The sequence below is a fragment of the Lolium perenne genome, chromosome 1, assembly GCF_019359855.2.
Source record: "Lolium perenne isolate Kyuss_39 chromosome 1, Kyuss_2.0, whole genome shotgun sequence".
In the NCBI taxonomy this organism is placed as follows: domain Eukaryota; kingdom Viridiplantae; phylum Streptophyta; class Magnoliopsida; order Poales; family Poaceae; genus Lolium; species Lolium perenne.
Window position 1 is genome coordinate 28772498 of NC_067244.2, and position 27953 is coordinate 28800450.

The following is a 27953-nucleotide window of genomic DNA, read 5'->3' on the forward strand; positions in this document are numbered from 1 at the left end:
CCCAGGAGAATGCCTGAGATATTATGTTAGGGTTCTACTTAATCAATGATGATATTATCATCTGGTATAGGGGTAGTTCTCTCCCTCAAACTCAAGTGTTGCCTCAACTAACTTGAGTGTAACACCATAATTGATCTCTCTTACATTAGAATGGATTATTCTGAGTTATGGTGTACTCCTAACACTTTAGTTTAATGGTTGTCCTTTATTCTTAAATAGATAAAGCTATGTTTTGAATGATTGGTCTCTCTCATTTTGGAAAGGACTTTAATACTAACTTAAGGTTAGGCTCCATAGGAATTGATGTGATCATCAATATCTATGTTTAACATAAATGGTTTCTCTCTCTAGGAATGGCTTGAATAATATCCTAGGGTTCCTCTTAAAGATGATGATTTGAATACTTGGATGTATATCCAAGGTTTAGCTCAAGGTTTGTTATTGCTTCTCTAATAATTGTTATAGAACTCTCACCTCTCTAGGTTTGATGTACAATAATATGGAATACAGAAGGATATATATTTCTAAAGTGGATCCACTTGTTATGTTTCCAAGAATGAAATAATATGAATACCATGAGGTTCATGGTAGGATCATGGATTTGTTTAAGACATGGAAAAGATAAGTGAAGAATAGTTTCCCCAATTATTGTTACTTGATTTCCAATTAAATGGATGTTCATATGATATGGCAAGGATTACCATATTATAATCTTGTATCAGATCAAGCATTTGATCCTTGAGTAAGGTGTTGTTGTGTTGAGTATTAGTTCCATTTGATCTAACCCCTTAGATCAAATCATCTCTGCCCAAAACAAGGTTTTAGCAAAGTCACATTGAGGTTTATAGCGTTTGACTTGATGAGCTACTTCAATTCCACCAAGGTCAAGTGAAACTTCAGTTACTGTGACTGTTTTACTTTAAAGCGCGAAAATTCCCCAGATTTTCTATGCATGAATGCAATGCACACATCTGTTTCCTCTATTTTTGTAACCCCATTACCTGGGATATTACAGTCTCTACCCCTTAAACTAAACTTCGTCCTCGAAGTTTGATCTCTCTCACGTTTCCGAAGTGTGGATCTGACTTGTGCAGACTATGACTTTTCTCGAACTCCGTATTGATCTCACTAGATATAGTTGAATACATCCCTTGTCCAGATTCTTCCTGGAATCCATTAGTATCTGTCTCTGAACCATGGTTCTTACTTTGATTCTTCGATTTCTTCCAACTCTATAAGCTTGTTTCCTTTCTCATTGAAGATTCAAGGATTGAGACTGCTTTTGGTGCTGCTGGTCTTATCTGAAGGCTAATTTGATAATAAACTCCTAATTGCTAAATAGGTCTTTGTTTTCCCTTACTACCAAAACTGCAATAATGGTACTTTGTAAGGTACTTACCATAGATATGGTCTTGACAGTTTATTTCCCTAAAAATGGTTTAGACTCACTTAGTCTATCCAATCATGGATTATGATTGGTACCTAAAACTATTTTGGGTTCTTTAGGTTCCATGAAAGGAATCATTCTATTAGTCCTTGGTATTGGTATATTCAATCTCCTTCGGTCTTTGGCCTTCTTGAGCTGTAATTGGTCTATGGTATTTTCTTTGTCCCACTTCTTTATCATTAGCTGACTTGGGCTCTCGTATTTTTGAGTAGATATTACTCACTTTCTCAAGTTATAGTCCACTTCTTACTTCCCCGAGGTGTAAATCTCGGCTTCTGGTCTGACATCCTTCTGAAAGTAGTGTTCAACAATCTTATGAAAATAAGATCGAACTTCCTCTCAGTTCAGACCTTCTTCTCTATATCTTACTCAAAGTATTGAGTCATTGTACATCCAACTCAATATTTTACTCTACCCCTTAGAGTTTTCTTATGGTCTTCAACTCCTTATCTTCCAACTATTGGACTTAGGGTTGGAATATTGGTCTGGTTCTAACTTATGGGTTTTACTTCTTCTAAGGTCTCGTGAAGAATGTTTGTGGTGTATCCGCTCAATTGTGGACATCCAATGTGAATCCTTCAACTAAATGATTATAGATCTAGCTATTTGGCTGACAAATTTTTTAGTTGTTCGATCACAAACTTTTGTTACAATTAATTAAATCGTGGACTATTTGTAATACCAACTGATACCAGCTGTGGTTATTATACCATCTGTGGCTATTTGATATCTAAAAATGGATTTTGTTATAGGTTCTGATCAACTGGACGAGACATCTTCTGCTTTATCTCGCAATATTGATCCTATACCAATTGTGGTCTTCTGATATCAACTATGCTCTTCTTATATCTGCTATGGTTTCATAGGTCATCTTTCTTCATTCAGGGTTTATTTTGCAAGAAAACCACTATGAATATAGTATCCAAGGTGATTTCCCATGCATTCCCTCTTCTTTATTAATTATGGATCTGCTTGAGCTTCACCATAATCATTATCTTTCTCACCTTCATGCTTCTTTCGTACTAAAGTACTCCTCTATTGAGGTAAGCATGAGTTTCTGATTGTACTTCCTTCAGAGTATTGTGGTTTCTTCCCACAACTTTACTCATTTCTTCTGATGAACCTTCATCTTATCTTCGGAATCTTTAGAATTCGTCACTTCCTCACACGAATATCATTACCCTCTAGATCTATAGCATCAAGTAAGAACTTGATATTGCAACATGCATTTGCATATCAAAGTCAAACTTCATGTATGGATCTAGTCAATCAATGAAAATCCAATAAAATCCAAGAAGATTCAGCTTTGTGCTTATATTACACATCATCATAAGCCTGAAAATGATAGTTGAGTAAGACATCTCTAAACATCAGGCTCTGATGTGTAGTATATAACACCACATAGTTAGGTTTATATCGTGATACTTAGCACGATTATATGGGATTCTACTATTTGTCTCAACATTTACCTTAGTTGCACAATTGCAATGAGATAAACTTGAAACAAAGTGGTCTAGGATAGTTGAGGTTAACCTAATTTTGTTTGGAAGTACTAACAAAGTATTATACCATATATAAGTGCTATTGAGGACTATTTTGTATGTTACCACTAGTTATAATATGGTTACTCTAAATACATATTTATTAGGATATAGTTCCTATACTTCTAAGTGTTTCTACCATAAACATATGGTCATGATGTGCTTGGCACACTTCCCATATTTTTGGAACACAGTTCTTGCACTATTGTCCGGCTTCTTATTGTACTACTCCTAAATGTTTATGATGTTCTATTCCATCACATAATGAATCTCAAGTGAATCATATGTGATTACTATTTCTACCATGTAAGTAGACATATTTTATTCCTATTTCTCTTCCTTACCTCCCATGATTGACTCATCATGGTCTATACTACCTCATATAACTCATAATTATCACTTACTATCAACTATTTCACAAGTTTGGATAGATTTTACTTACCCATTACTTGTTTTGGTATACACCTTCTAATAGGATATTTTTCTTATACCCATATCTTTGTTACTTGATATTACTCATATTACAGGTCTGGATAATTCTTATTTAATCATAACATATGTTGGTACACATCTTCCAATAGGATATCTTCCTTATGGTTGTATCCTCTCTTTGGACTACCATGTATTGTATACCAACTGTGATCTACTCATATATTGTTTTAAGGACTTAATGGTGTGCTACATACTTGGGATTAGCTAACTAACTTCACTTAGGAAGGATAGATAAGAAAGGTTGACTCAAGTGTGTCAGGATTATTCTCAAGTGAATATCCATCTCAAGTCATAAGAAGTATTTGGTTTACCTAGGAAAACTTCCTATAGACACTACCAATCCTATAGGTCTCCTTTAAAGGGTTTTAATCCTAGGGTCAAAGCATATTCTATTATACCAACTGTGGTGACCCGGCATACCACTGCATGGTGTAGTATGCAAGTCTGATATAACACCAATGAAACACCGTTCCACTAGTATTATATCGCTCAGAGTGGTACAACAGAAACATATGCGGGTCCAAGGTATGTCTATAGAATTACAACATCGACTCTGTTACATAAGATCATCACAGCCTCCTACTTTACAATGAGGTAAAATTGCAAATAAACTCCAGAAGAACGACTCGTAGTCTAGTCTTATCACGAACTCTATGTGTAGAATATTTCACTAACTACAGCGGCTAAGAATAGACTCTAGCTAAATAGGAGCTAGGTTTAGGAAACTAGTTCCCTTCTATGGCTAAACTAGGTTTTCTCCTCGTTGGATGTGGTATCTGACTCCTCTGACAGGGTCCCGTCTCGTGAAGTAGTTGTTGACTCCACGGTCTTCGAGTTGCTCTGTAGATCCTCCTTCGATGCCTCCATATCTAAGCAGGGGATTTAAGAGTGGGATGAGTACGAGCGTACTCAACAAGTTCATTATAGGAAAGAGGTGTTTAATGCACTAGCTACAGCATTAGACCAGAAAGTCTAATACCAATGCAGTTTTTCATAATCATTTCTTCAAAAGGTTGCTTTTATTCAGAAGAGCTATGTCCGTCAGCCTTCACCGGTTTACTAGAACTTCATGGAGCTCCTTTCCGGCCGCGTTCGCAGTTCCATATCCCGGAACAGGGAGTGACAGGTCACGGTTCTTTACACTCTGCAGAGGTGTGTTGCTTTACCCATAAGAGATCTTATCCTTGGTGCCAACCAGGTGTACATTCCTGTCCACACTTCCTATGGTGTGAGGCCCGGTATAAGGTCTAGCCAATCATGTTCCTCCGCTACCTCGAACACCCACCCTTTGTTGCATGCGCCGACCACAGGTCCACGTCGGTCCCATTATTCCCGTAATTTCAGGGTGGACCCCGACCACGACAACGATCTTTGGGCTCTACCATACACTCCTACGCGGTGGCTGCAACCCATCATAGACCGCAATACCGTGGGGACTTAAGGCTTCCCAGCCTACCGCTTGTTCTTCGAACGACAAGTGTCTACGGACTGTGCCGTGGGGACTTAAGGCTTCCCCACCTACCGCTTGCCGCCGAGCCGGATACAAGTGTCTACGGTAAAGCGCATCCGTTGATGAACGAGAGGTGGAAACACTTTTGACTACTCCGTCCCACTCCGGATCTTATGGTTAACACGGGTATTACGGCACAAGAATCACTGGCGACATTTGTTGTTTAATCCTAGATGGATATAAACCCGTGCAATGGAACCTCCACCATATCAACACAATCCATGGTTCCATTGCCCACCACATAGTCATATTCATAGTTATGAAAGTAGTGGTTTTGATTTTTTTGCAATAGTGATAACCATAATACTTTGCAAGTAATTTGATAAAAATACTCAAATGACATGAGCAAGTGATGAACTTGCCTTTCTTGACTGCAAGATTGTGCAGGCAAGGTCTTCGATACGCAATAACTCCAAATTCTGAAATAGCATCATCGTCCGTGGGGACGATGTTTAAAATTGGCAAGGATGTAATAATGCATAAGTATGGGATGCAATCGCTCTAAGCGTGACCTAACCCCGATGATTTAGGATTAGTGAGTGGTAATGATCAGTTCAGGGTGTGTTGCACTTTTAGAGTGATTCACAAACAAGGTTCTTATTCAGGGTTGTGTTGTTTTAGAATTATAAGCAGGTGGCAAAATGAACAGTAACAATCATACACAACCGGGAATAGTAGTGGTATAATAAGTAAAGAGCAGTTGTCAATTTTAAGTCTTATGATGCATGGTTGATGGTTACTTATTATATAATTCAAAAGAATAACTTTTGAAGAACATGTTCTTAAATAAAGAACAAGTATGATAATTTAGGTGTGTGGGGTTCTATGGTTTTCCATGGTTCTAATTGGTTGTTGGAGTAAGTAGTAGATGGATCCCAATGTTGGATTTATCAGCTACTAGAGATTGTATGGTTGAATTAAGACTAAACATCCTAAGCAATTATTCATACAAGGTTGCTATCAAGATTGGTTCATCTTGTTGGTGATAGCTGGCTAGGGTTTATAGTTTCTTATAAGCAGGGTTGATGAGGGTTCTCTGTTTACTTCGAAAGAATAACTTTTGAAGAACATACTTCTTAAATAATAGGAAGTATAACAATTAAGGTTGAGGTTGTCTGTATTAGCTATTGGGTCTCTAAGTAGAGAATGGCTGGTTCCTAAATAGGATGGTTCATAAGTATCTCACACTAGTAGGGTTTAGTGGAATATGGTTAGGTAATGCACAATATTTGGCATAGTTGTTATTAGGGTTTATCACAATGGTGTGATGCTAAGCATGGCTGAATAAGGATGATGGTTTTGATAGTAGAGGCTAGGGTTTAAAGCTGGGTTGACCCTACTTGATCAACTAGGTTTAGTGAGATGCATACATGGAATACTAAATTGCTAGTGATAGGGTTCTACATTTTATGTGGACATAGGTATGTCTTTTAGTTGCTAATGGTGGCTCTATGATTTGAAATAAAGTACCATGATCACCTGTTCTAACCTTGGTTTTAGGTTAGAAGCAAATTAGGGTTCACATGTAATAATGGAACTAGGGTTCCTAGTAGAGTTAGGGTTTTAGGTTTCACATGAAATAATAAGTTCCTAGTTTTCTACCATATGGAACTAGGGTTGTAATAATATTATTATTTCATAAGTTAATAACTTCAATAATAAAGTTGGGGTTATTAATAACTTCAGAATAAAATAATATTCCATTTTGGCTTTTTTTTAATCAATTAATAATTAGGGTAATTATTAATCAGGTTTTAAATTCCTCTAATAATGATTTAACAAATAATCAATAAAGAAAATTAGTTTTAATGTTTTCTTTATTTATTTACTGGTTTTTAGTTACTTTTGGAAATTTTATTAATTATTGAATTTTACTTGAATTTAGAATTAAAAGAAAAGGCTTAAGTAACTTGATATTAAACAATTAAATTTTTATTAAAAATAAAAATTTCATTTTATATTTTTATTGGGTAGATATTATCTTTATAAGAATTTTGATATTTCATTTATATTTTTCGGACTTAAATTGAATTTTCTATAATCATTTGAAGTTGCAGCAATTTATTGAATTGTAATTTAAATAAAACTGCTAAATGCACCCGGGTTACTGCTACACATGGTCACTGACAGGTGGGCCTATGGTCCACGTCAGCCGCCACGCGGCGTGGACCAAGTCAAAATTTGATTTCATGTCCAGAGGCTCACAGCGACCGGCGGAATCCGACGATCGCCGTCGATCCCGGGCTCACGCGGATGATATACTTGCACCACTAGACTCAGTACACCGAGAGGAACAGTTTGGTGGTGGCGCCGCCATTCTTGGTCACCGGAACTCGGTCGGCGGTGAGGTGCGACGGCGGCGGTACGGGCTAGATGAGGCGGCAACACTACGGCGATGAATCGAGCAAACTACGGATGCAGAGAGGTTCAGTGACTCACCAGGAGCACTATGAGCTTGGTGGTGAGGCGAGAGGAGGTCGGCATCGCCGAAATTACGAGCTCCGGCCGTCGGAAGGGCGAGCTCGGTGAGGATGCTGCAGAAGGTTATGGCTCGATTCGTTGCGTGGGTTAAGCAAGAAGAGGGTGCCGGTGACGATGGTAACCACGCCGAGGCTCGGGGAAGCTTCCCTCGCCGGCGATAATGGTGAAGTAGTGCGGCAGGGTGTCGGCTTGGGGACGAAATTTGAGCAGAGAGAGGAGGAACTCTGTTCAGTGTTCGTTGCTGGGCTTTATACGGTGCTGGAGTGCGTGCCTCGTCACACCGTCGAGGAAGGAGGAGGCGCCAGCGCGAGGAGAAAAGCTCCACGGCGTCGTGCTGCCCTCCAGCACACGGGGAAGATGAGGACGACGCCTTCCATATATTTTTTTAGCGAAACGTTACGTGGGTTGGTTTTGGGCCGAGACTTGGGCTGTGTTGGGGGCTTCTGCTGGGCTGCTCGAGTGGACTCCTGCTGGGCTTCTTCGGCTGGCAGAGTCCAGGTAAGTCCTTCTCCTCTCCTTTTCTATTTTCTTTTTATTTTTCTGATTTAAATTTGCCCATTTGAATTCATATTTGAATTTCTGTTATCTTTGCAGGTATTGCTTATTTATATTAAACAAGGATTAGCTCCAAGATACTCAAACACTTTACTGATGTATTAAAATTAATATGGGTACTATAACATTAGTTTAGTTATTAATATTGGAATTTGGAATTTTAAATACCCATATAGACATGAATTTGAATATTATTGTGGAAATATTCAAATTGTTTTTTAGATGGTAGTTTTCTTATTTAGTAATATATAGGGTTTTGTTTGGTATTACTTTGCAAAGAACAACCTCAAGATAATGCTTATTTATGGATTTCAAATAAGATATTGACTTTGATGGCATGATTTCATGTGCTAATATATCCCTAAGGACTTGATCTCCCATTTGAGAATTTGGGCACTAGCACATGAATTTCTGTGAATACTTATTTATTAAGGTCTTGTAGGGTTTAATTTAACCCTATTTCAAGGTTAGCACTGATATTATATTTTAATAACACCTTGAAGTACTTAGAGTAAGTATTACTCTCCTTATAGTTGGTTCTTGGTTATTAAGTCAAATGGTTGATTACCAGACATGATTTAATGATAGGATTTAGCACTAGGTTATTCTTAAGTTCCCTATTAAGCATGAGCTCTAATTAGTGAACAATTCTAAGGTTCTCATCATATTCACCTAATGGTAATTGGTTTGAATCTCAATTGTGGTTTAGGTTTTATTTGTGATCACCCAAGTGATACTCAGACTAGGATTGAGATTTAATTCTAAGTTATCTAGATGGGATGACACCATATTGCATGTGCTAGGGTTTAACCTCCCCTAACCATGATAAGGTGGTTACTTGCTGGATATTTTATGAGTTTCCCTAATTACTAAGGATTTGAGAATTGGTTTTATCTTCTACCAATTAACTTCTATTATTATCCTCAATTTATCTTTAAAGTATCTACATTGGTAATAATTATTTTTTTATAGTTAACTTTGGTCAAATGGATTGTTGGTTTCTCACCATATAAAGTATGGAGTTTTACTCTAAGGTTTTCTTAGGTTCTTTAATTTATGAAACATAGATATGATAAGATTCTTCTTATGATCACCAAGTGATTCACAAGTTAAGGTTGGAATATGGGTGTAGGGTTGCTTATTAATTACCTCCCTATGATTTCGTGTGGTGAAGGATATCTACTTATCCTTTTAGGGTTTATCCTCAATACCTCAAGAGCATGATCATGGATTAGACATGATCATCTTGTTCTTAACATTTTTACCTCAAGTTCTTAGGGTTTATGATCATCTCTCACTTTATAATGATCAAGGTTTGACTTCCTAATGTATCTCTGATGAATTTGGTTTCTCACTCCCATGATCAAGCATTGTCTAGATCAATCAAGGTATAGCACTTCTAATTTACCTTCTTGTATGGGTATTCTATGATTGTCTCTTTAGTTTATATCCCAGGAGAATGCCTGAGATATTATGTTAGGGTTCTACTTAATCAATGATGATATTATCATCTGGTATAGGGGTAGTTCTCTCCCTCAAACTCAAGTGTTGCCTCAACTAACTTGAGTGTAACACCATAATTGATCTCTCTTACATTAGAATGGATTATTCTGAGTTATGGTGTACTCCTAACACTTTAGTTTAATGGTTGTCCTTTATTCTTAAATAGATAAAGCTATGTTTTGAATGATTGGTCTCTCTCATTTTGGAAAGGACTTTAATACTAACTTAAGGTTAGGCTCCATAGGAATTGATGTGATCATCAATATCTATGTTTAACATAAATGGTTTCTCTCTCTAGGAATGGCTTGAATAATATCCTAGGGTTCCTCTTAAAGATGATGATTTGAATACTTGGATGTATATCCAAGGTTTAGCTCAAGGTTTGTTATTGCTTCTCTAATAATTGTTATAGAACTCTCACCTCTCTAGGTTTGATGTACAATAATATGGAATACAGAAGGATATATATTTCTAAAGTGGATCCACTTGTTATGTTTCCAAGAATGAAATAATATGAATACCATGAGGTTCATGGTAGGATCATGGATTTGTTTAAGGCATGGAAAAGATAAGTGAAGAATAGTTTCCCCAATTATTGTTACTTGATTTCCAATTAAATGGATGTTCATATGATATGGCAAGGATTACCATATTATAATCTTGTATCAGATCAAGCATTTGATCCTTGAGTAAGGTGTTGTTGTGTTGAGTATTAGTTCCATTTGATCTAACCCCTTAGATCAAATCATCTCTGCCCAAAACAAGGTTTTAGCAAAGTCACATTGAGGTTTATAGCGTTTGACTTGATGAGCTACTTCAATTCCACCAAGGTCAAGTGAAACTTCGATTCTTGTATTGTTTTACTTTAAAGCGCGAAAATTCCCAGATTTTCTATGCATGAATGCAATGCACACATCTGTTTCCTCTATTTTTGTAACCCCATTACAGGATATTACAGTCTCTACCCCTTAAACTAAACTTCGTCCTCGAAGTTTGATCTCTCTCACGGTTCCGAAGTGTGGATCTGACTTGTGCAGACTATGACTTTTCTCGAACTCCGTATTGATCTCACTAGATATAGTTGAATACATCCCTTGTCCAGATTCTTCCTGGAATCCTTTAGTATCTGTCTCTGAACCATGGTTCTTACTTTGATTCTTCGATTTCTTCCAACTCTATAAGCTTGTTTCCTTTCTCATTGAAGATTCAAGGATTGAGACTGCTTTTGGTGCTGCTGGTCTTATCTGAAGGCTAATTTGATAATAAACTCCTAATTGCTAAATAGGTCTTTGTTTTCCCTTACTACCAAAACTGCAATAATGGTACTTTGTAAGGTACTTACCATAGATATGGTCTTGACAGTTTATTTCCCTAAAAATGGTTTAGACTCACTTAGTCTATCCAATCATGGATTATGATTGGTACCTAAAACTATTTTGGGTTCTTTAGGTTCCATGAAAGGAATCATTCTATTAGTCCTTGGTATTGGTATATTCAATCTCCTTCGGTCTTTGGCCTTCTTGAGCTGTAATTGGTCTATGGTATTTTCTTTGTCCCACTTCTTTATCATTAGCTGACTTGGGCTCTCGTATTTTTGAGTAGATATTACTCACTTTCTCAAGTTATAGTCCACTTCTTACTTCCCCGAGGTGTAAATCTCGGCTTCTGGTCTGACATCCTTCTGAAAGTAGTGTTCAACAATCTTATGAAAATAAGATCGAACTTCCTCTCAGTTCAGACCTTCTTCTCTATATCTTACTCAAAGTATTGAGTCATTGTACATCCAACTCAATATTTTACTCTACCCCTTAGAGTTTTCTTATGGTCTTCAACTCCTTATCTTCCAACTATTGGACTTAGGGTTGGAATATTGGTCTGGTTCTAACTTATGGGTTTTACTTCTTCTAAGGTCTCGTGAAGAATGTTTGTGGTGTATCCGCTCAATTGTGGACATCCAATGTGAATCCTTCAACTAAATGATTATAGATCTAGCTATTTGGCTGACAAAATTTTTAGTTGTTCGATCACAAACTTTTGTTACAATTAATTAAATCGTGGACTATTTGTAATACCAACTGATACCAGCTGTGGTTATTATACCATCTGTGGCTATTTGATATCTAAAAATGGATTTTGTTATAGGTTCTGATCAACTGGACGAGACATCTTCTGCTTTATCTCGCAATATTGATCCTATACCAATTGTGGTCTTCTGATATCAACTATGCTCTTCTTATATCTGCTATGGTTTCATAGGTCATCTTTCTTCATTCAGGGTTTATTTTGCAAGAAAACCACTATGAATATAGTATCCAAGGTGATTTCCCATGCATTCCCTCTTCTTTATTAATTATGGATCTGCTTGAGCTTCACCATAATCATTATCTTTCTCACCTTCATGCTTCTTTCGTACTAAAGTACTCCTCTATTGAGGTAAGCATGAGTTTCTGATTGTACTTCCTTCAGAGTATTGTGGTTTCTTCCCACAACTTTACTCATTTCTTCTGATGAACCTTCATCTTATCTTCGGAATCTTTAGAATTCGTCACTTCCTCACACGAATATCATTACCCTCTAGATCTATAGCATCAAGTAAGAACTTGATATTGCAACATGCATTTGCATATCAAAGTCAAACTTCATGTATGGATCTAGTCAATCAATGAAAATCCAATAAAATCCAAGAAGATTCAGCTTTGTGCTTATATTACACATCATCATAAGCCTGAAAATGATAGTTGAGTAAGACATCTCTAAACATCAGGCTCTGATGTGTAGTATATAACACCACATAGTTAGGTTTATATCGTGATACTTAGCACGATTATATGGGATTCTACTATTTGTCTCAACATTTACCTTAGTTGCACAATTGCAATGAGATAAACTTGAAACAAAGTGGTCTAGGATAGTTGAGGTTAACCTAATTTTGTTTGGAAGTACTAACAAAGTATTATACCATATATAAGTGCTATTGAGGACTATTTTGTATGTTACCACTAGTTATAATATGGTTACTCTAAATACATATTTATTAGGATATAGTTCCTATACTTCTAAGTGTTTCTACCATAAACATATGGTCATGATGTGCTTGGCACACTTCCCATATTTTTGGAACACAGTTCTTGCACTATTGTCCGGCTTCTTATTGTACTACTCCTAAATGTTTATGATGTTCTATTCCATCACATAATGAATCTCAAGTGAATCATATGTGATTACTATTTCTACCATGTAAGTAGACATATTTTATTCCTATTTCTCTTCCTTACCTCCCATGATTGACTCATCATGGTCTATACTACCTCATATAACTCATAATTATCACTTACTATCAACTATTTCACAAGTTTGGATAGATTTTACTTACCCATTACTTGTTTTGGTATACACCTTCTAATAGGATATTTTTCTTATACCCATATCTTTGTTACTTGATATTACTCATATTACAGGTCTGGATAATTCTTATTTAATCATAACATATGTTGGTACACATCTTCCAATAGGATATCTTCCTTATGGTTGTATCCTCTCTTTGGACTACCATGTATTGTATACCAACTGTGATCTACTCATATATTGTTTTAAGGACTTAATGGTGTGCTACATACTTGGGATTAGCTAACTAACTTCACTTAGGAAGGATAGATAAGAAAGGTTGACTCAAGTGTGTCAGGATTATTCTCAAGTGAATATCCATCTCAAGTCATAAGAAGTATTTGGTTTACCTAGGAAAACTTCCTATAGACACTACCAATCCTATAGGTCTCCTTTAAAGGGTTTTAATCCTAGGGTCAAAGCATTTGCTCTGATACCAACTGTGGTGACCCGGCATACCACTGCATGGTGTAGTATGCAAGTCTGATATAACACCAATGAAACACCGTTCCACTAGTATTATATCGCTCAGAGTGGTACAACAGAAACATATGCGGGTCCAAGGTATGTCTATAGAATTACAACATCGACTACATTACATAAGATCATCACAGCCTCATACTTTACATTGTGGTAAAATTGCAAATAAACTCCAGAAGAACGACTCGTAGTCTAGTCTTATCACGAACTCTATGTGTAGAATATTTCACTAACTACAGCGGCTAAGAATAGACTCTAGCTAAATAGGAGCTAGGTTTAGGAAACTAGTTCCCTTCTATGGCTAAACTAGGTTTTCTCCTCGTTGGATGTGGTATCGACTCCTCGACAGGGTCCCGTCTCGTGAAGTAGTTGTTGACTCCACGGTCTTCGAGTTGCTCTGTAGATCCTCCTTCGATGCCTCCATATCTAAGCAGGGGATTTAAGAGTGGGATGAGTACGAGCGTACTCAACAAGTTCATTATAGGAAAGAGGTGTTTAATGCACTAGCTACAGCATTAGACCAGAAAGTCTAATACCAATGCAGTTTTCATAATCATTTCTTCAAAAGGTTGCTTTTATTCGGAAGAGCTATGTCCGTCGGCCTTCACCGGTTTACTAGAACTTCATGGAGCTCCTTTCCGGCCGCGTTCGCGATTCCATATCCCGGAACGAGGGAGTGACAGGTCACGGTTCTTTACACTCTGCAGAGGTGTGTTGCTTTACCCATAAGAGATCTTATCCTTGGTGCCAACCAGGTGTACATTCCTGTCCACACTTCCTATGGTGTGAGGCCCGGTATAAGGTCTAGCCAATCATGTTCCTCCGCTACCTCGAACACCCACCCTTTGTTGCATGCGCCGACCCTGGGTCCACGTCGGTCCCATTATTCCCGTAATTTCAGGGTGGACCCCGACCACGACAACGATCTTTGGGCTCTACCATACACTCCTACGCCGGTGGCTGCAACCCATCATAGACCGCAATACCGTGGGGACTTAAGGCTTCCCGACCTACCGCTTGTTCTTGAACGACAAGTGTCTACGGACTGTGCCGTGGGGACTTAAGGCTTCCCCAGCCTACCGCTTGCCGCCGACAGATACAAGTGTCTACGGTAAAGCGCATCCGTTGATGAACGAGAGGTGGAAACACTTTTGACTACTCCGTCCCACTCCGGATCTTATGGTTAACACGGGTATTACGGCACAAGAATCACTGGCGACATTTGTTGTTTAATCCTAGATGGATATAAACCCGTGCAATGGAACCTCCACCATATCAACACAATCCATGGTTCCATTGCCCACCACATAGTCATATTCATAGTTATGAAAGTAGTGGTTTTGATTTTTTTGCAATAGTGATAACCATAATACTTTGCAAGTAATTTGATAAAAATACTCAAATGACATGAGCAAGTGATGAACTTGCCTTTCTTGACTGCAAGATTGTGCAGGCAAGGTCTTCGATACGCAATAACTCCAAATTCTGAAATAGCATCATCGTCCGGTAAGGACGATGTTTAAGATTGGCAAGGATGTAATAATGCATAAGTATGGGATGCAATCGCTCTAAGCGTGACCTAACCCCGATGATTTAGGATTAGTGAGTGGTAATGATCAGTTCAGGGTGTGTTGCACTTTTAGAGTGATTCACAAACAAGGTTCTTATTCAGGGTTGTGTTGTTTTAGAATTATAAGCAGGTGGCAAAATGAACAGTAACAATCATACACAACCAGGAATAGTAGTGGTATAATAAGTAAAGAGCAGTTGTCAATTTTAAGTCTTATGATGCATGGTTGATGGTTACTTATTATATAATTCAAAAGAATAACTTTTGAAGAACATGTTCTTAAATAAAGAACAAGTATGATAATTTAGGTGTGTGGGGTTCTATGGTTTTCCATGGTTCTAATTGGTTGTTGGAGTAAGTAGTAGATGGATCCCAATGTTGGATTTATCAGCTACTAGAGATTGTATGGTTGAATTAAGACTAAACATCCTAAGCAATTATTCATACAAGGTTGCTATCAAGATTGGTTCATCTTGTTGGTGATAGCTGGCTAGGGTTTATAGTTTCTTATAAGCAGGGTTGATGAGGGTTCTCTGTTTACTTCAAAAGAATAACTTTTGAAGAACATACTTCTTAAATAATAGGAAGTATAACAATTAAGGTTGAGGTTGTCCTGTATTAGCTATTGGGTCTCTAAGTAGAGAATGGCTGGTTCCTAAATAGGATGGTTCATAAGTATCTCACACTAGTAGGGTTTAGTGGAATATGGTTAGGTAATGCACAATATTTGGCATAGTTGTTATTAGGGTTTATCACAATGGTGTGATGCTAAGCATGGCTGAATAAGGATGATGGTTTTGATAGTAGAGGCTAGGGTTTAAACTGGGTTGACCCTACTTGATCAACTAGGTTTAGTGAGATGCATACATGGAATACTAAATTGCTAGTGATAGGGTTCTACATTTTATGTGGACATAGGTATGTCTTTTAGTTGCTAATGGTGGCTCTATGATTTGAAATAAAGTACCATGATCACCTGTTCTAACCTTGGTTTTAGGTTAGAAGCAAATTAGGGTTCACATGTAATAATGGAACTAGGGTTCCTAGTAGAGTTAGGGTTTTAGGTTTCACATGAAATAATAAGTTCCTAGTTTTCTACCATATGGAACTAGGGTTGTAATAATATTATTATTTCATAAGTTAATAACTTCAATAATAAAGTTGGGGTTATTAATAACTTCAGAATAAAATAATATTCCATTTTGGCTTTTTTTTTAATCAATTAATAATTAGGGTAATTATTAATCAGGTTTTAAATTCCTCTAATAATGATTTAACAAATAATCAATAAAGAAAATTAGTTTTAATGTTTTCTTTATTTATTTACTGGTTTTTAGTTACTTTTGGAAATTTTATTAATTATTGAATTTTACTTGAATTTAGAATTAAAAGAAAAGGCTTAAATAACCAGTATTAAACAATTAAATTTTTACTAAAAATAAAAATTTCATTTTATATTTTTATTGGGTAGATCTTATCTTTATAAGAATTTTGATATTTCATTTATATTTTTCGGACTTAAATTGAATTTTCTATAATCATTTGAAGTTGCAGCAATTTATTGAATTGTAATTTAAATAAAACTGCTAAATGCACCCGGGTTACTGCTACACATGGTCACTGACAGGTGGGCCTATGGTCCACGTCAGCCGCCACGCGGCGTGGACCAAGTCAAAATTTGATTTCATGTCCAGAGGCTCACAGCGACCGGCGGAATCCGACGATCGCCGTCGATCCCGGGCTCGCGCGGATGATATACTTGCACCACTAGACTCAGTACACCGAGAGGAACAGTTTGGTGGTGGCGCCGCCATTTACTGGTCACCGGAACTCGGTCGGCGGTGAGGTGCGACGGCGGCGGTACGGGCTAGATGAGGCGGCAACACTACGGCGATGAATCGAGCAAACTACGGATGCAGAGAGGTTCAGTGACTCACCAGGAGCACTATGAGCTTGGTGGTGAGGCGAGAGGAGGTCGGCATCGCCAGAATTACGAGCTCCGGCCGTCGGAAGGGCGAGCTCGGTGAGGATGCTGCAGAAGGTTATGGCTCGATTCGTTGCGTGGGTTAAGCAAGAAGAGGGTGCCGGTGACGATGGTAACCACGCCGAGGCTCGGGGAAGCTTCCCTCGCCGGCGATAATGGTGAAGTAGTGCGGCAGGGTGTCGGCTTGGGGACGAAATTTGAGCAGAGAGAGGAGGAACTCTGTTCAGTGTTCGTTGCTGGGCTTTATACGGTGCTGGAGTGCGTGCCTCGTCACACCGTCGAGGAAGGAGGAGGCGCCAGCGCGAGGAGAAAAGCTCCACGGCGTCGTGCTGCCCTCCAGCACACGGGGAAGATGAGGACGACGCCTTCCATATATTTTTTTAGCGAAACGTTACGTGGGTTGGTTTTGGGCCGAGACTTGGGCTGTGTTGGGGGCTTCTGCTGGGCTGCTCGAGTGGACTCCTGCTGGGCTTCTTCGGCTGGCAGAGTCCAGGTAAGTCCTTCTCCTCTCCTTTTCTATTTTCTTTTTATTTTTCTGATTTAAATTTGCCCATTTGAATTCATATTTGAATTTCTGTTATCTTTGCAGGTATTGCTTATTTATATTAAACAAGGATTAGCTCCAAGATACTCAAACACTTTACTGATGTATTAAAATTAATATGGGTACTATAACATTAGTTTAGTTATTAATATTGGAATTTGGAATTTTAAATACCCATATAGACATGAATTTGAATATTATTGTGGAAATATTCAAATTGTTTTTTAGATGGTAGTTTTCTTATTTAGTAATATATAGGGTTTTGTTTGGTATTACTTTGCAAAGAACAACCTCAAGATAATGCTTATTTATGGATTTCAAATAAGATATTGACTTTGATGGCATGATTTCATGTGCTAATATATCCCTAAGGACTTGATCTCCCATTTGAGAATTTGGGCACTAGCACATGAATTTCTGTGAATACTTATTTATTAAGGTCTTGTAGGGTTTAATTTAACCCTATTTCAAGGTTAGCACTGATATTATATTTTAATAACACCTTGAAGTACTTAGAGTAAGTATTACTCTCCTTATAGTTGGTTCTTGGTTATTAAGTCAAATGGTTGATTACCAGACATGATTTAATGATAGGATTTAGCACTAGGTTATTCTTAAGTTCCCTATTAAGCATGAGCTCTAATTAGTGAACAATTCTAAGGTTCTCATCATATTCACCTAATGGTAATTGGTTTGAATCTCAATTGTGGTTTAGGTTTTATTTGTGATCACCCAAGTGATACTCGGACTAGGATTGAGATTTAATTCTAAGTTATCTAGATGGGATGACACCATATTGCATGTGCTAGGGTTTAACCTCCCTAACCATGATAAGGTGGTTACTTGCTTTGGATATTTTATGAGTTTCCCTAATTACTAAGGATTTGAGAATTGGTTTTATCTTCTACCAATTAACTTCTATTATTATCCTCAATTTATCTTTAAAGTATCTACATTGGTAATAATTATTTTTTTATAGTTAACTTTGGTCAAATGGATTGTTGGTTTCTCACCATATAAAGTATGGAGTTTTACTCTAAGGTTTTCTTAGGTTCTTTAATTTATGAAACATAGATATGATAAGATTCTTCTTATGATCACCAAGTGATTCACAAGTTAAGGTTGGAATATGGGTGTAGGGTTGCTTATTAATTACCTCCCTATGATTTCGTGTGGTGAAGGATATCTACTTATCCTTTTAGGGTTTATCCTCAATACCTCAAGAGCATGATCATGGATTAGACATGATCATCTTGTTCTTAACATTTTTACCTCAAGTTCTTAGGGTTTATGATCATCTCTCACTTTATAATGATCAAGGTTTGACTTCCTAATGTATCTCTGATGAATTTGGTTTCTCACTCCCATGATCAAGCATTGTCTAGATCAATCAAGGTATAGCACTTCTAATTTACCTTCTTGTATGGGTATTCTATGATTGTCTCTTTAGTTTATATCCCAGGAGAATGCCTGAGATATTATGTTAGGGTTCTACTTAATCAATGATGATATTATCATCTGGTATAGGGGTAGTTCTCTCCCTCAAACTCAAGTGTTGCCTCAACTAACTTGAGTGTAACACCATAATTGATCTCTCTTACATTAGAATGGATTATTCTGAGTTATGGTGTACTCCTAACACTTTAGTTTAATGGTTGTCCTTTATTCTTAAATAGATAAAGCTATGTTTTGAATGATTGGTCTCTCTCATTTTGGAAAGGACTTTAATACTAACTTAAGGTTAGGCTCCATAGGAATTGATGTGATCATCAATATCTATGTTTAACATAAATGGTTTCTCTCTCTAGGAATGGCTTGAATAATATCCTAGGGTTCCTCTTAAAGATGATGATTTGAATACTTGGATGTATATCCAAGGTTTAGCTCAAGGTTTGTTATTGCTTCTCTAATAATTGTTATAGAACTCTCACCTCTCTAGGTTTGATGTACAATAATATGGAATAGAGAAGGATATCTATTTCTAAAGTGGATCTCCTTGTTATGTTTCCAAGAATGAAATAATATGAATACCATGAGGTTCATGGTAGGATCATGGATTTGTTTAAGACATGGAAAAGATAAGTGAAGAATAGTTTCCCCAATTATTGTTACTTGATTTCCAATTAAATGGATGTTCATATGATATGGCAAGGATTACCATATTATAATCTTGTATCAGATCAAGCATTTGATCCTTGAGTAAGGTGTTGTTGTGTTGAGTATTAGTTCCATTTGATCTAACCCCTTAGATCAAATCATCTCTGCCCAAAACAAGGTTTTAGCAAAGTCACATTGAGGTTTATAGCGTTTGACTTGATGAGCTACTTCAATTCCACCAAGGTCAAGTGAAACTTCAGTTACTGTGACTGTTTTACTTTAAAGCGCGAAAATTCCCCAGATTTTCTATGCATGAATGCAATGCACACATCTGTTTCCTCTATTTTTGTAACCCCATTACCTGGGATATTACACCCGGGGAATTGGCTGACGCGCGGCTGGCTGAAGTTGATGGAGATCAGCCTCGCCCGTTCCTCGGCCGCCGCCACCCTCTTCACGTTGCACTTCTTCTCCCTCTTCACCCTGCCGAGAGTTTCGTTCTACCGCCGCTCCTGATCCGCCGCCCACTCCGCGTATGTCATGCCCGGCGGCCTCTGTTTTGGCGCCCGCGGCTTCCTCGCCTTCGGCACGCAATCGGCGGCGAGCTTCTTCAGCGGCATGGTGGTGGAAGGGAAGAGGAGGAGCTGGAACTGTTGGGGAGAATGGCGGTAGCTACTCCGAAATTCTGTGGGGGAAATGGTTCTATGCAGGGAAAATGGAGTGAAAACGAAATTAATGGAGGGAACTACCAGTTCTGTCACCGACAACGCGGGCCCGCTCGATGTTTTGCGCGCTTTTGTTTCGTCCGGAGTCCCCGATCGGACCTCGGGAATCCAGGGATGGCCTGGGCTCTCCAGACGGATGAAAGGCCTAATCCGGACGAAAACGAGGGTCCGGGGCGCGACTGGGCCGTTTCCGTCCATCCGGATGGAAAAAGGCATCCCGGGGGCCTCGTCGGGGAGACGGTTGGAGATGCTCTAAGACTAGTCATAGTGGGGAGTAACATAGAGTAGTAACATGCACATATTACTACTCTATGTTACTACCTTCATAGTGGAGAGTAACATATGTGTGGTGTCATGCAAACTAATACTCCCTCTGTTCCCAGTTATAGGGTATATAGTTTTTGGCACGGAAATTAAGAAACACATATTGAGGACAAGTTACATGAGTTTTAGGCAAGATTACCCCTGAATTATATATTGCTTTGAGAAAAATAGAGGAGTTTGCATGAACTAAGAAAATGCAATCAAATCCGTGTAAAAATGTCAAAATGAGTGATTCTACGCAATATACCTTATATTTTGGAGCTTTTTTCAGAAAAACTATACACCTTATATCAAGAAACGGATGGAGTATTTATTATGTTGTAGACTCATGTTGCCTTGGAAAGTGTGATGTTATGGTAACATAGTTAGTTACCATGTCAATCTTTTTCATCATTTATTATCATGCTATGTCACCAAAATGTCTTAAAATGTGTGATGTTACTACCTATGTTACTCCCACTATCTAAGAGCAAGTACAATAGTAAGTCCTAGTCAGCTATCTATAAGGATTAAAATAATATATTGTTGCTTAGTTGAAAGAGAGAGAGAGGAGGAGAGAGAAGAGGAGTGGGCTCTTATGCAAGAGTCAGCTCTAGCACGTGCCCCTAATCACTATGTGAGAGTAAATGGTGGGTCCTACAGAGATAAAATAGTACAATTTTATAGCTCACTATTGTACATATTGGCTCTAAAATGACTATATATGACATGTCACTTGGCTTATAGCCAACGGTTGCTCTACTATTCAACTTGCTCTAAGAGCAGGTACAATAGAGCCTAATCAGCAGGCTATAAGACTTGCCACGTCACTAAAATACGTGGAAGAGAGAGAAGAGAGGAGAGAGAGAGCGAAGCGGGCGCTTCGTCTATCGCCGGGCGGTAGCGTAGGTTACGAGGACAAATAGCTCGCTTGCAGCCCGTTGCTAGCGCTAGGCCGACGCTTTTCCTTCCTCTCTCGATCTCCTGTGCCCCGCGCCCAAATCGAGTTCTTCTGGTGCCAAATCGACTTCACGAGAGTCCCGCTCGCATGCAGCCGCATGTGAGGCGCTAGGCCAGCTGCATGCACTAAATGCATGTCTTCTTACTCTTGCATGCAAACACAAGAATTTTATTAAATATTTAATGGAGCCAGCCTAATAGCCATGCTATTGTACGAGTGCTTACTCTAAGATAGCGTTATGTGACATGGCAGTAGGTATAGAGCCGGCTGCTGGCTGACTTTAGCTGACATGGTATGGCTATAGAGTCAGCAGCTGGCTCTCTTATTGTTCTTGCTCTAAGGCTGGTAGGGAAGTAAAAAAATGCAAAGAATGAGAGACCAAGGGACGTTTGTGAGTTGGGCCCTTCGGAGTTAATTCAGTTCTAGACTCCTAGGCAGTCTGTTTTTATTACATGTCTAGTTTATGTTTTTGAGGGGAAATCTATCAAGAGTACTTAGTACAATAGCAGTTTAACTTCAACATACAAAATTGGAGCCCTTCTAATTTGGAGGTCCTGTGCGTCGAACACTCCGCAGATGGCTCCGGTACGGGACTGGCCCTGAGTCGTGACACAATGGTTTTCCGGCGGTGGCATGTTGACTAAAATCTCGCCATCTCACTCAATTTCACAGTGGAGTCTGGGCGTTTGCCTCAGCGCCTACGGAGTACAAGAGAAAAATGAACGCAGCTCACATGAAAGAGAGGATGCACACACCGTGTTGGCTATTAGTCATGGAGTACATACCAGTATATCATCTCTCTCTTGACGACACAACAGGCTCCCGCTACACGGACGCACGATTTCAAGACCCTGAGACCGAGTCCAAACAAACCCATGACAAATAGACAAATGACGGTCAAGACAAGTTGTGACACGCCAACTCAATCCGGTACACAGCACATGTGCACCTTGTGCATGAGAAACAAGCAGATCAAGCTTATGCGCACACGGTCCATTGCTAATTCATGATGCCTTCTATGCCTACATATACTAGAGTCATATCTGTGGTGTGCAAAGATACAACAAATAATGTTGGAATGGTGCTGGACACATCTACGGCAGGAGCAAATGAGCAATAAGCTACTCATTGTTTCCCTAGGTAAGTCTTGCTCATTATATAGAAACGGGAGATATGCGTGATATGAAGTCATCGGTCCTCTGGTAGATCCAGAGTTAAAAGTCTTGATTATGAAGTTGGTCCTCAGGTAGGTCAGAGGCTTCAAGCTTATACGCTCACAATTCAGTGGTAATTCCTCATGTCTTGTATGTCTGCATATACCAGAGTCAAGTATTTAGTTCACAAAGCTAGATGAAAGAATAGGGAGATAGGCGGCCACATGAAGTCGTTTGTTCCCTTCAAGTCCAGAGTTGAGTCTCTTGGTTATGAACTTTGTCCTCACGTAGGAGAGGTTTCCAGAGATTTATCAATCTTTGAATTTGCTTAGAATTTAGTTTTTTTGCATTATTTCAAACTCTAGAGATGTAGACCGGTCAAAAACAGTTTGCACGATCATGTTGCATGCATTTTCCTTCCATCATCCACTGCCGCAATAGCACTTAACTCTGGCCTCAAACAGAAGCCCAAGTTTGTCCAAATGTCTTTTTTGCCCACAACTAAAGAGTTGACAACTTGTTTTGACGAACCTAAGATTCAATTAGGACGCAAAACTGCTACAGCTCGGCAGTGGCCTAATATATTTTGCCGCAAAACAAGAGTTTATACAACACCATCACTGGGCTACACAATTACTCTAACCCTAAAATAGCCCTGTTCATCTCATGTTGCCCTCACTCAGAACATCGATCATATCATATAATTTCTTGTTCGCCCCGTCCTGTATCTGCAGTAGCAAAACAAAACAGTCAATACTCCCTCCGATCCATATTAATTGACTTCAAGATGGATGTATCTAGAACTAAAATGTGTCTAGATACATCCATTTTAGAGTCAATTAATATGAACCGGAGGGAGTATCAATCTGCCTAGAGCAAGGCACTAAACAGAATATGTTTTCCTTCAAGCATCATGTATTACTCCGTAACAATCCTGACCTTTTTACGGAGAAACATGGCAGCGTCAATAGTTCCCTCTGCATATATTGAACGGCCGCATACATTGTGCTGGAACTCAAAAGACACTCTGCAATAGCAAGAGTAATTAAGTCAGTTCATCCCACTAGGCGAGTTTTCCCCAAAGTCAATACAGAATCTAGCATCTTCTGAAAGGAAGAGAGCTTACGTCTCATCAGGTGAAGTGAGATGGTAATTGTGAAATGCATGCCCCGCAAGATGTTCTTCTGGGACACCGACGATGGCCATCTGCTCTTCGGGATCCCTAACCAAGTTTACCTACAGGAATGACAACAAACCAGTGTGAGAAAACCATGAAAAACAGCAGGGCTTTCTCCACGTAAGTTGAGAAAGAAGGTTGTGCTCCATTAGTACTACTGGACGAAAATTAATATTGACTAATTGAGACACTGTGACAATCAAGGCCTGACACAGGGGAGCTGGATCATAGTAAACCTCCAGTTGACAGCAAGGATTATGAGTCGCTGAGTCGCAACTTGTCGCTGGGGTACCGACTCACAGACAAGTCGTGACTAGTCTCAACTAGTGCTAGACTTCTCGACATGTAGTCGCGCTGTAACTACTAAAAATACTGAGTAAATATGCTACTAATGGTAGTTGGTAGTACACTACATACAATATATTGATGGCATAGGGGAGCGGAGAGGAACCTGATACTGTTACAATTACGTCCAGTGGGCAGGGCCTCCACTTCTGTGATGGCATAGGCGAGTTAGCAGTTGCCAGGCGAGAGGCGGTGCAAGGGGAAGGGTGGCAATAGGAAAGGCAGCTAGGTGGGAGGGGCCTGTTCCAATCTGGAGGGGTAGGGTTTCATGGGCAGGCCTTTTTGTCGTGGCCCAGAACTAGTTGCTCGACTCAAAAACAGAGACTAGTCGTGATTTGTCGTCGACTAATCAACTAGTCGATCGACAACTTCAACTAGCCGCTCCAGGTTGTCGACAGTGAGGTCACGACAGGCCGACAAGTCGCGGGACAAGCCGCGAAAAGTCGAGCAACTCATAATCCTTAACTGACAGATTAATATAATGAACTAAATAAACAAAAAAAAGGTACTTTTGCCACTTGGAAGTTAATATTACATGAAGTTTGCATAAAGCACCATGTACGTAGGGAGGTTGCCAAATATGAATAATCCATGATTGAAATTTGCATTGCACAGTGTGAAGTTCAACTGGGACACTATGACCGGTAAGTGGTAAATAAGATCAAGTGTCCAACCAGATGATCTTGAAATGGCACTTAACGATGAAAATAAATTACAGCTAAAGCTTAACGAAAAGAAATCCAGGATGAAAATTTGATGACTTTGTTGTAAGTTTTATGGTACCTCGTTCATGTCGAATGAAACACCCAACTTCTGAAAGCAAGAGATTACAGCTTTGGCAGTTCCAGAAACATCCAATTTTGTCGCTTGATGAGACTCCATGACCTATGGAAGTGTGTTAATTTGACATTTAAAAGGAGCCATGTGTAACAGCAATGATACAAATGTAAAAACAACGCAGGGATTCAGAAATGGAACATCAGTATTTGTATATGGAGGCAAATAAGGAAAACTCTAATTATCTAAGTTATTGGCTGAACATATTAGCCCATCATGCATGACATTCTGCACTGAACAAAGTAAAATTAGATAACACTACATGCTTAATACCATTATACTTATTGTTTGTCCTAAATCGAACCACCGATAACTATTTGTTTGCATCCCAACTCTTTGTGCCAAATACAAAAGGTGATGGTCCAAGCACTGGCTCACATATTTATAAGAGTCGTTTGCACCAAAATGAACCACAGATAAGTACTAGTGCTCATTTCAACTTCAGAATCCAACATGTGTTGGTCCAAACATGAATGAACTGCTGTCACTGAAACAAATCTTCACAAAAGTAATGATTTGTGCCATTTTGGAACAATGATTGAATGTCTTGTGGCAGAAGTTAGACAACACATAATCAATGTGAATGACATTATAGAATCATATGCAGAGGCAATGGAAGATACCCCTGCTCCCCGTTCCAAATATCTAGTGACAATCTATACAAGTAGCTACTTTCCATCTTTATTACTGTCGCATGTCAGTTGATCAGCTCAAATTTTATTAGAATGGCTTTTTTTACAATGCACTGGCTTGTACATATTTTAGTAATTGCTGCATCAAATTAAAAACCTCTGCATCATCACATGGGTCTTTAATAATCTAATAAAATTCAACTCCGCAAGTTAGCGGAACAACTATGAATATTAATACAAGTAATTTACTGAGCCAATAATAAACACAACCCATATCAGTCAAGTGCAGCACCCAATAAAGTTCAAAACAAATAATAAAAAAGGAAATCATAAATTTCCATCTTAAAGACCAAAGGATACCTCTAGTTTGTAACCTGCGAATGCACCAGGGAATTTCTCTGCCATGATTTCCATGGCAGCAAGAAAAGCAACAACCTAATAAGAAGTTCCAGTGTCAAAAGGGAAAGATCATGCACATTGACCAGGTGATGAAAATAACTATACCTGCTTGCCCATTTGTGGGGATATCACAGCATAAACATTCGCATCCTGCACTGTTTTGTTCAACAGTTGCCTATCTCCACCCGTTGTGCCCATTACAAATGGCAAGCCAAGTTTGCAGTAAAGTTCAGCGTTGGCTGCATACCAAGTTACTATCAATAGAAGCAAGAATATACAGCAAATAATCTACAAAAACTGAACATCAAAGCATTATGCAGAATTGCAGACAAATTGCTTGCCTAATCATAAACAAATAATCCCTGGTTAGGAAATAACGCCCTTCATGTTTCTTTTATAGAGTGGCAAATAGAATATATGCATGACAACTTGACAAGGAACTAACAAGACATCTGGATAATGTTCTCTATGTTTTGGAAATTATTGACAATATCTGGGGATAATTTGAATATGTTCCTTTGTATGTACAAGAAAGAAACTCAACCTCCAAGGAAATGTTCAATCGAAGTAACCAAGAAATTTGTCCAATAGGAAAGGATTATGTATAAGAACTCACAATAGTACAAATGAACTCAAATAAACCGCATTGTTTACAGCATCGTATTTGTATCTAAGGGGATAAAAAATTTAGCTGTCCAGTAGAAATGACTAATATGCTTACCATTAACAGCATCAGGCACAGTGTAGTCAACAACTATCATATCCGGGTAGTCCTTAACAATGGAACTGAGAATACGTTCACTTTCCGATAGATCATGAATATGGATATCTCTGTCACAAATGTTGAGCTTTCCATCAGGAACCTCCACTGCGCTGAATGACACGGGAACTAACTGAAGACCAGCAGATACAGCTGCTTCAGCAACAGCCTTCCCCATTTTGCCGGTGCAACTATTCACCTAAAAATATAAATATAGGTATAATGATTCAACTGAAATTTACTGAACTACTGCAAGTAATTACCAATCTTAGGTTTAATCTCAATTTCATGCATTAAGGTAATGCTTAAGTTGGACATGATAAATGGATATTGAATATGAAAACAACAACAAAAGTAGAAACAGAAACCAAAAGATCTGTAATGCCATCAATCAGAGACGTACCAGTATCGGGAAAGAGAGGTCGCGAGGCGCCGCGCGGGCGGTCAGAGGGCTCTGGCTAGCGACGGCGTTCTTCACCGAAAGCATGGCCGCTCGTGACCGCCGCGTTGGCGTCGCCGTGGCGATTGGAGCCGAGAATAGCTGGCGCGGGCGGACGGAATGCCGCTGCAGCGCGGCGGCGGTGGCGGGGTGAGCAGCGAAGGCGGCGGAGAGCATCTGCGATTCTGCGTGAGATTCTGGGGGAAGGTGGGCGTACAGACTACAGAGCAGCAGAGAAACGGGGAAGAGAGCGGACAAAGCTTTTGTCTAGGGTTTTAGCTGGCCGAATTTTGCGGGCCGGTCCAGGAAGCAGGCGTGCTTGGCCCGTCACGCCAAGTAACGGGCCGTGCACGTCCATCCAGGTGAGGCCCGTAGCCCGCAGCACGGCACGGCCTGCTCATTTTTTTCTGATTTATTTTTATTTTTTCAAATAAACAGGAAGAAAAGATCCAAAGAGGCTCAGAAAGGACCCAAAAGAGGGAGGGCCTATTCTCCGGGAGTGCCTACCCATCGGGAAATCCTATTTGACGCCTGTTGTGTCGGTTAGCGCGGAAATGTGTGTGTCCACCGACGCAACGGGTCAGCCCACCTAGCTAGCGACAAGGTTGATGGGAGGAAGACGACGCCAAGATC

The 27953-nt window shown here is 39.1% G+C and overlaps 1 protein-coding gene across 1 annotated transcript; it reads right to left on the reverse strand.

Moving 5' to 3' along the window:
* Positions 1-23107: 23107 nt before the first annotated feature.
* Positions 23108-27558, reverse strand: LOC127344966 (probable 4-hydroxy-tetrahydrodipicolinate reductase 1, chloroplastic). Its single transcript, XM_051371353.2, has 8 exons — positions 27285-27558; positions 26843-27080; positions 26227-26360; positions 26083-26157; positions 25037-25138; positions 23858-23967; positions 23671-23758; positions 23108-23459 (listed from the first exon to the last, which is right to left on the reverse strand). Exons 1-8 carry the CDS (start codon positions 27495-27497, stop codon positions 23391-23393), a joined length of 1029 nt encoding a protein of 342 aa, XP_051227313.1. The 5' UTR covers positions 27498-27558; the 3' UTR covers positions 23108-23390.
* Positions 27559-27953: the final 395 nt, after the last annotated feature.

Coding starts and splice junctions, on each gene's coding strand:
- LOC127344966 (XM_051371353.2), bottom strand. CDS start 27,497: ATGCTCTCCGCCGCCTTCGCTGCTCACCCCGCCACCGCCGCCGCGCTG. Junction 26,361..26,842: donor TGTGCCTGATGCTGTTAATG/GTAAGCATATTA, acceptor CTTGGTATGCAG/CCAACGCTGAACTTTACTGC. Junction 25,139..26,082: donor TCGCAGGTTACAAACTAGAG/GTATCCTTTGGT, acceptor ACACTTCCATAG/GTCATGGAGTCTCATCAAGC.